This window comes from Rhopalosiphum maidis, chromosome 2, assembly GCF_003676215.2.
Source record: "Rhopalosiphum maidis isolate BTI-1 chromosome 2, ASM367621v3, whole genome shotgun sequence".
NCBI classification, from domain to species: Eukaryota; Metazoa; Arthropoda; class Insecta; order Hemiptera; family Aphididae; genus Rhopalosiphum; species Rhopalosiphum maidis.
In genome coordinates this window covers 14,652,259-14,669,426 of record NC_040878.1, presented here as the reverse complement: position 1 = coordinate 14,669,426, position 17,168 = coordinate 14,652,259, and the positions used below count along the sequence as shown (strand labels likewise).

The following is a 17,168-nucleotide window of genomic DNA, read 5'->3' as shown; positions in this document are numbered from 1 at the left end:
TTTCTTTTAACTTTTCTATGAACATGAAAATATTTGGATAAGTTGTTCAAAAGCTAGAATTAATTATCCGGGAGGGATCCGGACCCCCCGGAATTTTTAAAAGTAGAAATATTTTAATGGTGAATATAGTTTATTGGCTAGCCATTTTCAGCATTTATATTTAAAAAAAGTGTTGGACCCCCCCCACGGAATTTTTTTTCAGTTACGGCCTTATATATATGAAAAATATTGTAATATATGATATGTACTAAATAACAAAATACAAATTAGACGATGTAAAAAGTGTATTTTTACTTGTATGCATTTGTATATATAATAAGATATTATTTTAATTTTAAAACAAGTAGGTAAAAGGCTGTAGCTAATATAATATAACTACTATTGACTGTTATATAAAATATAATAAGTATTATTAAACTATTTTAATAGGCATAGTCGTATTTAGAAGAAGGGGTTAAAGCCGTTAAAGGTTCATCACTCCTCCCCTTAAAATCGTCCTAGATTCTTTAAATTTAAAAATGTATTATCTTTTTTTTTAAATATTTCATCAAAAAAAATCTGGTGTAAAAGTACCAAAATATAAAATTCTTATTACAGAGGAGTATATACATACATGTTATAATAACAAAAATGTAATTTCAAAAAATCTAGGGAGGGGGCAGTATAATATATTTATTATTATCAAAATTTTGACACCCTAGTTAAAATATATACCTTTATCCCTAAAAAAAATTGTCAGGGGGGCAAGTGTCCCCCTTGCCCACCACAATTACGCCACTGAGTAGAGTTATTGGCGCCCTGGGCGAACCCATAAGGCCGACCCTGGCCACTGCCTACACGAAGAATTTACATTATAACATCATGTCATCATCTATCAATATATCATACTTTTCTTAATAGAAACCATCTACCACAATGTGTCTGTAGGAACAGATTTAACGACTTGCCGTCCCTATACTAAAAAAATAACTTTTATATTACTACATATCCTTAAATAAATTTATTTTCTCTATAATACGCAATTATTTATTCTTTTTTCCATTTAAGTTAAGTTTAAAAAGAAAACGTTCTGTTATATTATAACCATTATATTTGATACATGCTATTTATTTTTATAAATTAAAAATATATTCAAGAAAATCATAATTTAATAAATATAATAAATAATTATGTTACTCTATTACTCGTAATATAGGAGATTTTATTGTTAACTATTAATTGATTTTGTTTTTTCTAGATTATGTATAAATAATAAATAACCATCAATGATATCTTCATACTTTAATGATGATGGTAAGTCACTTTCTATAGTATTAATATAGCTAAAGAATTTAATCTTACTTTCAACAGTTTCCATAGTTGATCATAAATAATTTATCATTTTTTTTAAAACGGAAAACAAATGTTCGGTGATACAGATAATAGCTGGTGTTGAGATAAATATTCTAAGGGTAATTTTCTATTTTCCATAGTATAATATACAACATATTAACATAGGTAGTGTATTGATGTATTGTATCTATATTCCATAAACAATTAGATAAGCTATAATAAAATACAACTGCCGTCGTCATTGACGAGTTCCTAAGAAAAAAAAATTAATATTACTTTACTGAAAAACAACGAATACAAAATCCAAATACATCGTTTAAAATTTTGAAATGGTAAAATAAATAAAAATTATGTAAGTTTATTACTTATAAAAACAACATAAATATTCAATATAATTTCGCAGCTCTATGCGGCCGCATAGTTCGCAGTGCTTTAAAGTTTAAATTAGTGATGGGCATAATCTAATTATTAGTAATCGTGTAATCGAGACATTTTCATAATCGAGAGATCTCTCGAAAAATCATTCGAAATTAAAATTAAAACCTAACCTATTCATTTGATAAAAATAATTGAATATTTTTACTAATTAAGAAAATCGAAAAAATTACTCGAAATAGAATTATAGAATATTACAGTAAATAAATAATTTAATTTTACTTTATTATTTGTCTGTTTACTCGTAATATAGTTAAATTATTGTTTAATTTAATTAACTTTAGGAATAATAATAACCATACTATATTTATAATTATCAATACTACTTTAAAGTTTCAACTGTTTTAAGTACAATTTATTAAATATTCTACAGATAAAAATTATTCGATTATTCAATTAATTTTTTTCATTATCGACAAACCTTGATTATGCCCATCAGCCCATTACTAGTTAAATTCCGCCCCAACGTGTCTGAAGCAACCAGCTGTTTTAAAAATAAATCAAGTAGAAGCGTATTGACGATTTTATCGTCTTTTTTCTCCCAACAAAAAAAACTTAAACTTATAGCGTGGCGCCACTTTAAGACTTACAATTTGGCGCCTGGGGCAATTGCCCACCTTCGCCCCCCCTAAATACGTCTCTGGAATTAAGAAGATGGATAAAAATTGGCTTTAGAATTAAGATGCTGTATCGAGAATCAAGTAGCAGAAAAAGCTGCTAAAACTCGTTCCCTAAATATTAAATTTTTTATCACTTTTATCATAGTCATAAAACAAAAAAAGGGTGCGATTAAATTGATTTAATTTGAACTTCGACTTTACTATATCGTATAGTATATTGTGTATAATTTTAATTTTTACAATGTAGGTACATTACAAGTATAAATGTTTATAATTTTTAAGCTTTTTACTGTATTTTATATTATTTTCACAATAGTTTTTAACGAGTATATTAATGAACTATATTTTAATTTATAATTGTTTATTCATATTTCTAAATTCGATATGTCCACATAAATATACGTCCATACCTATTAAAATGTATTGTGTACTATAATTTAACAAGTTAGAAGGTAAGTAGGTGACCTACATTAATATATAAAATAAATATTTTGTAGGTACTTTGTTTATCTACTTTGTAAGAGTAAGAATATTTCACAGTCACCAATCACCATCACCATCAACAATTGTTATATTGTAATAATTGTAGGTTATTATTATAATTATAAAAATGCAAAAACTAGATTAACTTATATATTTTATAAACATCTATTTTCGATAACTACCAGAAATAAATTATTTCATTTAGTTGTATATTATAGAAATTGCTCTGCTGAAAATCTAAAATATTGTTCAAACAAGTGAGTACTTTAGCAGCTTATTAAAATTAATATTGTTATCAATTTATTATTTCAACAATATATTTTTTTGAATGATTAGATATACTTTGTAATTATTTGTAGTTTTATAAAAAAGAAGAGTACATTTCTCGGAACACTGAGTGCAACTCAAATATGTTTTTATTGCAGTATAATATCATGCATAACAGATAAATATATTTTAGTTCAATTTTATAAAACATGGCAATATTTCAAAATATATTTTTTATCTTTTTAAATAAAAGTTATTAGATAATAATAATTCCCAAATTTCCCAAAAATAAATACTTATGGTTGAATGAATTTAACATTTCTAAGTTTAAACACAAATTGAGTACCCGTACATATATAAGTTTATGAGTTACAAAACAAGTTCATAAAATAATATTAATAAAAAAAACAAAAACCTTTAAATAAAATTATGCAGAACAGAATGCCTCATACACATTTGCACTGAGCACTTTGACTTTTCCATCTAAGTGGACATTTTGTTTTAAACTGCAGTCTCCATTTTCTGTCACTTTAGTCGATCTATCAACAATTGGTAACCACTTGGCAAATGGCATTTTGACTGTAGTAGGTAGATTTGCTGACCGATTAGGTGTATTAATAGTAATAGCATCCATTAATTTATTAAAACTATGGCTTGAACAATAACGAGCTACTGATATTATTTCTTCATTTTTTAATAGTTCTCGTGTTTCATTTACCATGTCTTGTAAAAGTGCTTCTCGAACTTGTGGCATTTGATGTAACATGTATGTATCTATACACCGAAAAGGACTTTCTGTATCACTTGCAATTTCAGTTTGAATGAGAAAAAATAGTTTTTCCAATTCCTGTAGATTGTATTGTTCTTGGATAGGAACTTGCTGTACATACTTAATAACTTTGTTGTGTAAGTATTTTTCTAAACGTTGAATACCGTCCTCGATGAAATAACTAAAATGTAACAAATATTCTTCTTGAGTTTTTGAACAAATTGGAGGTGAATCTTGAGATAGACTTTTGTATACAAGACCTCCAAGCAAATTGAGTTGAATTTTTAATGTTATTACCAACATAGTTTCAGCATAAACAAGTAAGCATGCTCTAGTAAAAACGCATATTCTCATTTCTTCCCAAAGTGCCAAATCATTTTGTTTCTTCAACTTATCAATAATATTTTCAATGCGTAAATTTTTAGAAAAATATTTAACATGAAGTTGTTTGACAAATTCAGTTATCATACGATTTGAAGTGTTTTCTGTGGCTTCATAGTGCTGTTGACGTCTACTTCGTTCCAGATATTCTCGACTTTCTTTATCTTTTTTTTCAGCTAATTTCTTTTTTATAGTGTAAACTACATACGCAGTACTACAAAATAACGCACCACTGATTATTAATTTACGTTTGTGTCGTGAAACAAATTTTTTTACAGAATCATACATTGTTAATAATATATAAAATTACTCTACCTATGCGAACAAATGAACATTTGTGTTTAAACTTTAAATATCAATTTAACAGTACAGCACTCAAAAAAATACAAGAATAACTAATTTTAAAATCTAAATACACATCAATAAATTTGACTACGTGAGTAAATTTGATTTATTTGAATTAAATTTAATGCATAGATAAAAAAAACTATCAACATGTCCAACACGAATACGCGATCGTAAATTCATAAGAGATGATTATTCAAGAATAATCATGATATACATTTGCCCGTTTGCATTGCTGCACTAGGCAAGTAGATAATATGAATTGTCATACATAATATTATAAGGTTCACTGTCACAGAACAATACTTTGTCTATATATAGTGAAATTATATTGCAATAATTTAATTTTAAACTAGAAATCAAATTAGAACAATAAAACATTCGATTATTATTTATAGGAATAACATAACCTGAAATAAAATTTGTTGATAACATGGAATGCATGACATTGATAATTGTATAATACATTATTCTACGGTAATAATTTTTATTTTTTAATATTTATGTATTTGCCTCACTGTTTGTTCACGATTCATACGCTTCTCTGCATGATTTCACCGTCTAAACCTCTAAACAATACGTCTTGTGTTTTATACTCCCAAGGGTCAGTCTCAACCATAGAAAACTAATACTCCCAACACTCCCAAGTGCCTATACTGTGTCTTGTGTCCGCGGATTTACGTACACTGTACTGTGTACTTCCGTACATCCGTTTTGTTTTTTTCGTCAGTTTCGAGGTTTCGATGGTTTCGATTCTAAGTTCTTGGTGTTAACTGTTTACCTATTGCTTTTTATTTTAATATTTTTTAATTCATAGATCGGCAAAACACTTCTAAGTTCTTACAATTACATTAATTTGGATATTTAAACAAGTGTTTATTAATACGTGTACTTCATGTTAATGCTGACTACTGAATTTGCCTAGAAATAACATTTTCGATTGACTGTTTTCATCTGAAGGTAATATATTGTAATTAATTTAATAATAATTAATATATTATTAATTAATATTTATAAAAAAAAATTTTAAATATAAATTGTTTTATTATTTTTAAATCAACATTGTTGTCAATAAGAATTTATTTTTACTTAACATTAAAATGACATTTTTTTACAACTATTTTATTGAATTTGTTGTAGGTAGGTAAGATTCTAATCTAAATCTGTTTGCCAATTTTGAAAATATGATTTTTAATGACCATTATATTTGGAATTGTGCATGATATCTTTCTCCTAAAATAAAATGAAATTACCTATAATGTGTATCGGTTAATTTTTCCCATGCATTATTATTATTGCATGCATTACATTACAATAAGTGACAAGACATTGTTATGTTCATTTTAGTTTTTGCTTAATAAGCTGCAAGAAAATGATGACGTTATTAAAAACACATTTTGACTACTAAGTTAATTTGGCTTGGATGTAGCTAAAAAATAAATTGTTTGTTTTTAGAGTAGAGGATGGAATATAAAAATTATTGAGTAAAATAAAAATGTATGGTTTCATTATTTTATTTATTAAAAATATTATTCAGATACTATGAATATGTTTTTTTCCATAGTAAAAAATATAAATTATTTTTATAGAGTAGGTACCACCAATCTACCTATCTATAATCTAAATTGTTTTATAATTTTTGTATGGGTTTAGACTGTAGGTATATATGTACATTTTAAAACAATTTGTTAATTTTTGATAATAAAACTAATAAAAAAATGTTGTTTGCATTGTTATATACTCTTAAAACTATTATTAAAATATAATCATTTATTAGATGATAAATATAATGCAAATTCAAAATCTTTAAAAGTTTGTAAAGGTAGTTTTGGTTATGCATCAAAGAAATTTGACTGTTTTTAAGTAAATTATAGTGCTATCTCTTGTAACTAAGTTTAATGATGGAAATTTTTTGCGTTGTTGTACTTAAATTGTTAGTTGCATAAAACTATAAAATATATACAAACCGCTATCTTTACATTATTGCATAGGTAGGCAACTATTGAGTATAATGCATTATATTCTAATTATTTTATGAACATTACACTTTATTTATTACTTTATCTTATATTTATTGTTATAATATCAAATTTTAACTTAAAATTACTTTATAGTTAAATGGCCGATTCTAATTTAATGGATCCTGTAGTGGATTCAACACAGCAAGAATTTAATGATGCTCAAAATAGTATGACTTCATTTGAAAATGATAATGTAGATTCTAATGACCAAGATAGTAATATGAACTCAAATCGACAAGATAATATGAATTCTAACAACCATGAGCCGATGAATAATTCATATGATCAAGAAAATGGACATCCAAATCCTGAAAATGAACAATCGTTTGATGATAATGGGAGAGGTTCTTTCAGGTATTTATAATCTTTATTTTATATATTTAATAATTTTATATTTTTATAATTTACATTTCAATAGGGAATTTGGAGATGGTAATGGTCAATTTGATAATAATTATGGATCTTCTGAATATAGAGGTGAGCCTAATTGGAATAATGGTAAAGGAAATAATGAAGCTGGAAGATTTGGAGGATTTGGTAATAATAATCCTAAAGGATCTTCTAATTATCGAGGTAGTGGTTCATATGGCTTTAATAGTCCTACAAATGGAAGTTTTAAACCTCAAAGAAGTAGATGGTCTTCAGAAAATACTGACGAAAACTGGAATGGTGTTCCTCAAGAATCATCTCCAAATATAATGAATGGGCCACCTCCAATATCTCAAGGAGGTCCACAGTTTGGAGAAAGCCAAGTACCGCCATTTAATGAACAAGATAGAAATGGACAGGCTGGAGGTCCGCCTACAAATCAGTTGCCTTCATTATTACAAGTAAGAGTTTCTTTAAAAATATGATTATTGTTTCATAATTTTTGTATTAAATACAAACATATCTTAAATCTTTAAATTAATTATTTGTCCTATTTAAATTCTATAGATGCCGCCCGTAATGCCACCAAGTAGTAGTGGGGTACCACAAGGAGGCCCACCGCCAATAATGTCTGGAGAAGTGTGGATTGAGACGAAAGCTGGTGATGGAAAATCATATTATTATAATGCTAGAACACGTGAAACTACTTGGGATAAACCATCTGGACCTAACATTACTGTCATTTCTCAAGAACAGGTATCTTAATTTAAAGAAACATAATACAAATTAAGAATGTAATTATATTTTAATGATTTCTTAGGTTGAGCATCTTGGTAATCCTAATACCAATAATTTTGCTAAACCTAATGAAGGTGAACAAGCCCCTAATGATGTTGAAATGAAAAATATTGAAGACAAATCACATAGTAAAAAAAATTTTTTACATATTTTGTTGTCTAAAACTTTTAGTTAAATGTTATTATAATGAATATTTTATTTGATTTAGATAATGAACAGGCCCCTATGATGCATCCACCAAATGTTGGAGTTCCACCGTTAGGTGGAGTTCCTGGTCAAATGATGCCTCCAATGATGGGTCCCCCTCCTGGTATGATGCCTCCTAATACCATGATGCCTCCACCAAATTTCCCACCATTTGGTGGACCACCGCCATTTGGTATGCCACCTCCAGGATTTCCACAAGCAGCTCCATGGGGTATGATGCCTCCAGGATTTGCACCTCCACCTATGATGATGCCTGGAATGGAACTTAATAGCAAAGTATGATGTTTTTATATGGTTTATTCTTAAAACAATGATTGAATTATTACAATGTTTATCTACATTTATTAGATTGATCCAGTAATTTTAGCTAATGCTGCTGAATGGTCAGAACATCGTTCACCCGATGGAAGAATGTATTATTATAGTATGAAAACATCAGAATCAGTTTGGGAAAAACCTGAAGCTCTTAGGAATCTTGATAGTAAGTAATTAATATTATTAAATGGTTTTTTTTTATGTAAAATGTTGTCATATTTTTAATTTTATGTCAATTTTTATTTCAGTGGCTAGAGAAGTTGCTGCTGCAAAACTAAGAAAAGAAGCTGAACAAAAAATGGAACAGAAGTCAGATTCTCAAATGGATATGGGTTTTCCTCTTAAATTAATGAATGGTTCTAATTCAGATATTGGTTCGTTTAAAAGAAAAGATGAAGAACTTCAAGAGCCTAACAAAAAAACTAAAATTGATGAAAAACCCAAAGTATTGGACAAATTGAAAGTTCAAGATAAAACTAGACCTGTATCTAGTACACCTGTTGAAGGAACTCCATGGTATGTCGTTTATTATATAAAATTATACTTTCGTACTAATGATATACCATAAGTTTTTGTTGTAACTATAGATATATAAATTAATTTAATAAAAGAAAAAAAATATTGATGCAATTTTATGAAGAAAAAAATATCTTTAAATTAATGATTGATTAGATGAATGAATGACCAAGGAGTAAAAAAAACATACTCTTAAAGTTCTAATGAAATAAATTAAGTAAATAGCTGGTAAAATAAATTTACTTGTAATTATTTTTTACTAAGTTATTTTTAATTAGCTAGGTTATTAAAGAAGGGAAATTATAAATATATTAGTTAATTTGGTTAGATATGTGATGAATAAGGAGGTATAGTTTGTTCCAAATAAAAACAAACCATTTTGCATTTGTCAAATGATAAGTAAAATAATTTTTTTTTTTTAATTGCTATTATAAATTTAATATGAGATTCTTAAAGTTTTTATTTTACATTTATAGGTGTGTGGTATGGACAGGAGATGGTCGTGTATTTTTCTTTAAACCTTCAACTAGAACATCGGTATGGGAAAAACCAGATGATCTTAAAGGAAGATCTGATGTTGACAAAATGGTATCAAATCCACCAGAAGTAGTTCAAGCTTTAAAAAGTGCAGAAGGACAATCACCAACTAAAAAAACAAAATCTGATGGTGGTAAATTTTTTAAACATATAATAAATTTCAAATATTATTAAATTATGTTGATATCTTATTATAGATAAAAATTCACAAGAAAGTACTAATAATACCAAAAATGATGTAGAATCTAAGGTAAACTTAATGAAGGACTCGGCTATGGAAGCAGAATTGAGAGCAGCTAAAGAAAGAGCAGTAGTGCCTCTAGAGACTCGAATAACACAATTTAGAGAAATGTTATCTGAGAAAGAGGTACTTGAGATAATATTAATTTTTTTATAAAATAAATGTTAACACTTTTTATTTTAGGTCTCTGCATTTAGTACATGGGAAAAAGAATTACATAAAATAGTATTTGATCCTCGCTATTTGTTACTAACATCTAAAGAAAGAAAGCAAGTATTTGAAAAATATGTGAAAGAACGTGCTGACGAAGAGAGACAAGAAAAACGCAATAAGATGAAAATGAGACGTGAAGCTTTTAGACAATTGATGGAAGAAGCTAACCTTACAACAAAGTAAAGAAAAAACAATAATTGTAATAATAATAATTGTTATAAAAAATTATATTGTTACAGGACATCATATAGTGATTTTAGTTCCAAAAATTCTAAAGATGAAAGGTATAAAAATATTGAAAAATCGCGTGAAAGAGAAGGATTATTTAATGAATACATGGTAGAATTAAGAAAGCAGGAAAAGGAAGAAAAAGCATTGCGCCGTGAACAGGTCAGTGAGCAATTTAATTTTATTAACTATAAACCATTTATAACTTTTAAATTATTGTTTTTTGTATTTGTACTATTTTCACTGAAATTAATGCATATTAAATATATTCATATTCATTTCAATCTTATTTTTTGAGTATACTCTAATTCAGAATAAGTGTATACCGAAACTATATAGATAGTCAATATTGCCAGTAGCTGGTAGCGGAGATGAATGTGTTCACAACATGTGTTTTTGTTCATTCCAGTGCCGCTTGATATACTTTTATTCTGAATATTGTATTATTCATCATTAATCAACTATTCATTTTGAAATATACAAGAAAGAATAAATAGCATAATGTACAAATACAAACTATATGATATCTAGTTGACGTTTAATAAATATATTAATATTAATCTATTAAAATAAACGAAGAGTAATTTATATTAATGCAATTCAAATAAATAAATTTAAACTAATTTTTCCAGATGTTTTTAATTTGCAGGTGTTAAATATTGGCAAAATTTCAATACTAATATATTCACATACTACAAACTATGTACATAGTGATTATTTAAATTGTTTCTTATAATTATGGAAATGTAGAATCAATTAACTTATTTAATTAATTATTGATATTTTGTCAATATTTTAACATTAAATATGGATAATGTATTATGTATTATTTAAATATTTTTTAGAGCCCATTTTTTTTATTATTATTATTATTAATATAATATAAATATTTTTTTAGGTGCTGAATTATTAATATATAATATAAGATTTATATATATTTTATTAAACATTTTAGGTTTTACTTAGTAATGAAAAGGTCCAATTTATTTTAAGTTATTTACTTTTTGCTTTATACAATGAATAGATATTTTGTTCGGTTTAACATTTAAATATTACTTATGTAATAATATTATGGTTGTACAAAAAAGCATATTTGATTTTGTGGTTAGCAATCTTTATTTTTTATATGAAATTAAATTTAAATAATTTATAACATTAAAATGTACTAATATTTATTGAATAAAAGTATAATAATAACCACAAACTAGTTTGTGGTAATAACTATTAACTAATGAATATGAGTAGCCTTTTATTTAAGTTAAAAGTAATTTAATAGTTAATACCCAAAACTATACATTTTTATTTTTATTTAATAAAATTAAATTTAACATTTTTATGTGACTATAAATAATTAACTTATTCTTTTAAAAAATATTATACAAGACTCAATTAATTTCACAAGCTAAAAAAATCAATAATTTTTTCATAACTATAATAAATAGAATATGGTCTAACTAGCATAATAATTAATACAACTAAAATTTGTTTGTGACTATCCAATTGCTAGTCATGGTGATTTTTAATATTGCGCATGACGTTATAGATTGTCACAGTGGCGGTCATATATGATACACGTATTATGTATACGTTTTTGGTTTAACGTTAAATAACTGTTAATGAATGAACTTATTTTTTTTTCCGCGTACCTAGACCTATACATGTACTGATGTGTCTGCATGCAGTGTAGATAGTCCTTGATTTTTGGTATTAATGTTTTACAAATAGTCCTATATTTTAGTATAATTATTATTAATTAATAAAATATAGGCTTAAACTTTTTATTACCTCTTAGGTTATTATATTTATTTAATATAAAAACATTTTTCCATTAAAAAAAAAATGGGCTTGTGTGTTGATTATAATATTATTGTGTAATTTATCTATTACAAAAACAGTATTCTACTTATATCTGGATATTTTTATTTCTGTATCTCACTAGAACTTTTTAACATAAAACCGTAAACGAAGGTTTACATTTAAAAATGAGACTAAGTGTTTGAATGTTTTACTGAATGGAATTTGAATGGTGACTTTGGTTTGTTAAATTAAAAAGTAAAAAGTATGAATAAATGTCAAGAATGTATGTACATATTTGCATAACTCTTAAGTTTATCTGACAATTCTTCAACCATCACTACCAATAATGGATCATCTTGTAACCTAATACCTTGAGGATGGATAGTTAAATGCAACCCTGGCGGCGCTAAACAAACCCAGTCAAACTATTCAAACACCAGAATCGAGGTAATACCTTATGGATTTTTTTTTTACTTGGATACAAACAGAAAACTCATGTTTACTGTACTAAGTATTACTTGCCATTAAGGAATTTTGGATCTTTTGTTTTAATGATTTTGAAGTGGTATTTCAAACAGAACAAGAAGAATGGACTGCAGAAAATCGAAGTATTGTTATTCATGCTTTAAAAAAGGCAAAATCAAATCTAACTTTAAAACATAAAAATTGAACTGGTTAATCAAGCTGGCTGCTAAGTAATAACATTTTGTATATTTTGGTTTCTTTATTAATCATCGCTTCAGACATAGTATTTTAAATGATAAAAATACCTTAGTATTATTGTTATAGAGACTATACATTCTATAATTTTTGTAAAAATGAAAACAAATTTTGTATGAGGTATAGGTATTTCTGTTGTTTTTGGTATGAATATTTTAGAACATTTGACTGTATGATTGACATTGTATTAAATATTAAATTTAATGTAGTTATTCAAATAAATGACTACCATATTAGTATATAAGGATTAAATATTATTCATTTTCCAAAATCATTTAAACTACCTATTTTTTATAATAATTAAATGTTAACCAATACAGTTTTAATGGATTACATACATTTAGGATTTTATTTACAGGTTTGTACTTTTAATTACATTTGTACTGTATAAGCATATATTGGTTTTATTGAAAATTGAAATATTTTAAAGTTATTAAAAGTAAAAAGAAACAACTGACACTTAGTAATTTAAATACAATATACTTCTGTTTATTTCAAGAATTAAATATGCATTAATATGCAAATAATTATTTGTGTGTAAATGTTTTAATAAAACACAATTTATCGGAAAATTATAGTTTAGTGGTATGTGTACAATATACAACTGATAACTTTTTTGTATGTTGACTTTTTAACTTATAGATGTATTTGACATAATTAATTTTATTTTCAGGTTTAATGATATTATTTTCAGCATTTTAAATGTGAGAAATCAAAATTTTTTAATAAGTATTTAATGATTTGAAATTAATAAACGTATAATTGATAGTAAGTGTTAAATTTTGATTTCTCATATTATTTATATTTATTTTATGGTGTTTATGTATTCTTCTCATATTATACATTGTTATAAATAATTATGTTTATTATTATTATTATATGTTATAATTTTTTGATGACTGCTTTTAATATGTTGTGATTACTAAATGAATGATTATTTGTTACATGATTCGGAATGTTTTGTCTATATGATAATTTTAAATTCCAAGCAATTTGTAATAAATTTGTAATAAATTTGTTTCTAATATTTAATCTAATCAGTTTATTGTAAATACATTTTATAGGCTCGAAAGCAGTTTATAGAATTGTTAAAGGAGCACACTGAAATTGACCGGCATACTCGTTGGCCTGAGATAAAAAAGAAATTAGATCATGACTCTAGATATAAAGCTGTTGATTCCAGTACATTACGTGAAGATTTTTTTATTGATTATATAAGAATTTTAAAGGACGAAAGGAAAAAAGAAAAGGAACGAGAACATAAAGAAAAAGACAAACATAGTCATAAACGAGATAAACGGGATAAGGAAGAAAAAGAATCATCTGCTAAAGTTGACTCAAAAGTAAATACTAACATCAATTTAAATTTTATTTTAGCAATTAATTATTAACAAACATTTATAGCATGATGATAAGTCACCTGAAAAACAAAAAGAAGAAGTAAAAGACTCAAAGGATTCAAAAGATTCTAAAGAAGCTCGAATTGAAGCTAGCTTAAAAGAGCGAGAAAAAGAAGTTCAACGTACTTTAGCTGTACATTTGAAACATAGAGAGAATGAACGTGAACAACATAAACATGATGAAGCAGTTGTTCATTTTAATGCTCTTTTGGCTGATTTGGTTTGTCTTTAATTAATATGATTATAAATACATTTTATTATAATATCTTTTTATTATTTTAGGTTAGAAGCAATGATATGTCTTGGAAAGAAGCTAAAAGGCAATTGAGAAAAGATAGCAGGTATGAATTAGTTGATTCATTAGATTCTGAAGAAAAAGAAAAGTTGTACAAGGTTCATGTAGAAGAGTTATCTAAGCGAAAGAAGGAAAAATTTAGGGAAATGTTAAATGAGATAAGTGATTTAACGTTAGATAGTTCTTGGAAAGAGATTAGAAAATCAATTAAAGAAGACGTAAGATATGTGCGATTTTCATCTAGTGATAGGGTAAGTAAATTTAAAATTATTTATGATAACAATTTATAAGTATTAATTTAAATATTTTTTTAGAAATGTGAAAAAGAGTTTAGAGAATACTTAAAAGATAGAATGATTACTGCTAAAAATGAATTCAAGAATCTTTTAATGGTAAATTATAAAGAGTCTTTTTCTGAGTCTTGTTTTTATTTAATACCTTTATGGTTTCAGGAAACTAAACTGATTACTCATTTATCGAATGCAAAACTACAAGAAAACCATGAAACTTATTTTAAAGAGGTTGAAGATATATTAAGCAAAGATAAACGGTATTTATTTTTGGATAGCATAGCTGATGAACGTTCGGAGTTAATAGTTTCCTATATTGAAGAATTAGAAAAACGTGGTCCACCCCCACCACCTACTGCTACAGAACCCAATAGACGACCACCATTGAAATAAATTTATTTTTAATTTTTAGACTAAATTATTTCTGCTTTTCTAATATCGTAATACTTTAACGATAATCATTACATTTATTTTTCAGAAATAATTTTTAAATATGTTTTTTTTATTCAATTTATTTGTGTTGTTATTATTAATTTTTTTATAGGCACAAGTATCAGTAAGTAGCAGATAAAATGTTATCATTAAGATCTTTTCCTTATTACTGCACAGGATAAACTAGTTTTTTAGGATTCATTATTAGTTAAACAATAATAGGAAATAGAATAGAAATAATATTTAATTTTTTTTTTTCTTTACAATTTTCTATTATTAATTGGCTACAATAAATTTTATTAAATATATTCTGTCTACAAAATGTAATGTATCAAATAATAAATATAAATTAATTATTTATTAGAACATAAAATAATATAGAGGAAAAATTATTATAAAAATCAAATATAATGTATGGAACCTTGAACTCTGGTTTATCCTGTCTGTACTTTTATAATCACGTACACAGTTTTGTAGTTAAAAATATTATTGAAAATAAAATTTAACCTTATGTATTTGTATGGGTCTGTGAGTATATTAAACAAATTGATAAAAATTATACAGTCTTGTGATTTGAAAATATATCTTAATATTTTAATCAATAATCAACATTATATTATTATAATGTACTTATAATATTGAATCAAAATACAAAATCATTACTGTCTGCCTTTCTGGTTTCATATCAACATAATGTAAGTGCAACTATTACGGTTCGTTACACTACATATCTAATCAAAATTATTTCATCTTTATGTTGTAGTTTTAAGTTTGAATAGAATATTTTTAGATCTTCAATAGTAGCTACTTAAAAATATTAAATAAGAAATTTTCTGTATTTATCAATATAAATGATAGTTAAGTATTTAATTGAGTGTTAATTATGTATTTACTAAGAAAAAAACAAAAAGAATAATAAAGCTATAACACAGACTATATGAAAATATAGTTCATATGGTCTGTGGTAAAAATAAAAACATTTTTTTGTTCCTAAAATTACTCTTTCTAAATTACCAACCTTTAATTCTACCTATCTACCTCCATACTTAAAATTATTGTGATGTATATCCAATTTATTACAATTTCAACAAAATGAGATCGATGCATAATAATATATACTTGACTTTAAGGTAATTTAGACCAATTGTACTTAATGTCCAATGTATAATAAGTAGCCTAATTGTCACATTGTTGGACTTGTTGTCACCTTGCCATTGTGTGTTGGATGATAATGCATAACTCATCTTATGCGTTGCTCATAGCCTCTTTTTGTATTGACTACAGGCTTGAAGCTCTTTGACGATACTTATTTGAATAAATTGTAAAGCAGTTAAAAATAAACCCGTACAATCAATGTTAAATAATTATTTAGCAATGAGTACAACGACGAATATAGTAAGTACTTATACGACAAGTTTTCGTTATTTTGACTTGGGAAACAGTACTAGATTTTCAAACGATAGAGAAAATCAGAAAAACTGTACATTTTAAAAATGTAATCGACTTACAATGTACTATTATTATTAATCTAATGTTTTTGTGCTGGGATTTTATCCTTAGGTTAGTTAGGTATAAATCACAAACATTTTATGAATTTTTAACTTCAACTTGCAAATTTTCGCGATCTTGAAATATTTCGTAAAAATTAGAACTTAAAATGCTTATAAACAAAAATTGTGACTAACGATTGATTTTTTCTATTTTCTACGATAAGCACGACTTATAATAAACCTTGTATTAAATTTTAAAGATTTTTTGGAATGAAAATTTTGAACTTTGAAAAAATGTCTATAAAAATAATTACGTTTATATATTTATTAGATTTTATGGTTTCAGTATCAAATACTTATGAAGAATCTTGTATTTAATTTTTAAGACTTTTACGTTATACCTATAAGACTATAACTTAAGAAAAAATAGAGTTTTTATTAATTTAAAATTACAAAATAATTTGTAATTTTATGGGATTTTGATGAACTTCTTCAAAACTCAAAATTCTAACTTTAAATTCACATAAAAAAAAAATTGTGCCTAGATATATGTATTTTTAATATTTGTACATAAGTCATAGATATAAGAATAACTTATGTGGGAATTTGTATTAAACATTTTGATCCATTGAACAATTTTTTTTTTTAACAATTGTATAAAAAAAAA

At 25.6% G+C, this 17,168-nt stretch overlaps 2 protein-coding genes across 3 annotated transcripts; one reads left to right on the top strand and one right to left on the bottom strand.

Annotated features, from left to right (window-relative positions):
* Positions 1–3,328: 3,328 nt before the first annotated feature.
* On the bottom strand, positions 3,329–5,028 carry LOC113555135 (peroxisomal biogenesis factor 3). Its single transcript, XM_026959471.1, has one exon. It carries the CDS (start codon positions 4,573–4,575, stop codon positions 3,565–3,567), a length of 1,011 nt encoding a protein of 336 aa, XP_026815272.1. The 5' UTR covers positions 4,576–5,028; the 3' UTR covers positions 3,329–3,564.
* Positions 5,029–5,196: 168 nt separating this feature from the next.
* On the top strand, positions 5,197–15,570 carry LOC113555134 (transcription elongation regulator 1-like). Of its 2 annotated transcripts, none has more exons than XM_026959470.1 (17): positions 5,197–5,592; positions 6,747–7,007; positions 7,072–7,483; positions 7,590–7,778; positions 7,843–7,948; positions 8,029–8,303; positions 8,376–8,508; positions 8,591–8,858; positions 9,335–9,525; positions 9,593–9,762; positions 9,820–10,028; positions 10,089–10,239; positions 13,659–13,937; positions 13,999–14,214; positions 14,277–14,540; positions 14,604–14,681; positions 14,742–15,570. In XM_026959470.1, the coding sequence occupies exons 2-17, from the start codon at positions 6,751–6,753 to the stop codon at positions 14,970–14,972; spliced, it is 3,429 nt and encodes a 1,142-aa protein (XP_026815271.1). In that variant the 5' UTR covers positions 5,197–5,592; positions 6,747–6,750; the 3' UTR covers positions 14,973–15,570. The 2 variants fall into 2 exon arrangements, with proteins under 2 accessions (XP_026815271.1, XP_026815270.1); XM_026959469.1 differs by having other exon boundaries at positions 5,198–5,592; positions 9,335–9,528.
* The last annotated feature ends 1,598 nt before the right edge of the window (positions 15,571–17,168 follow it).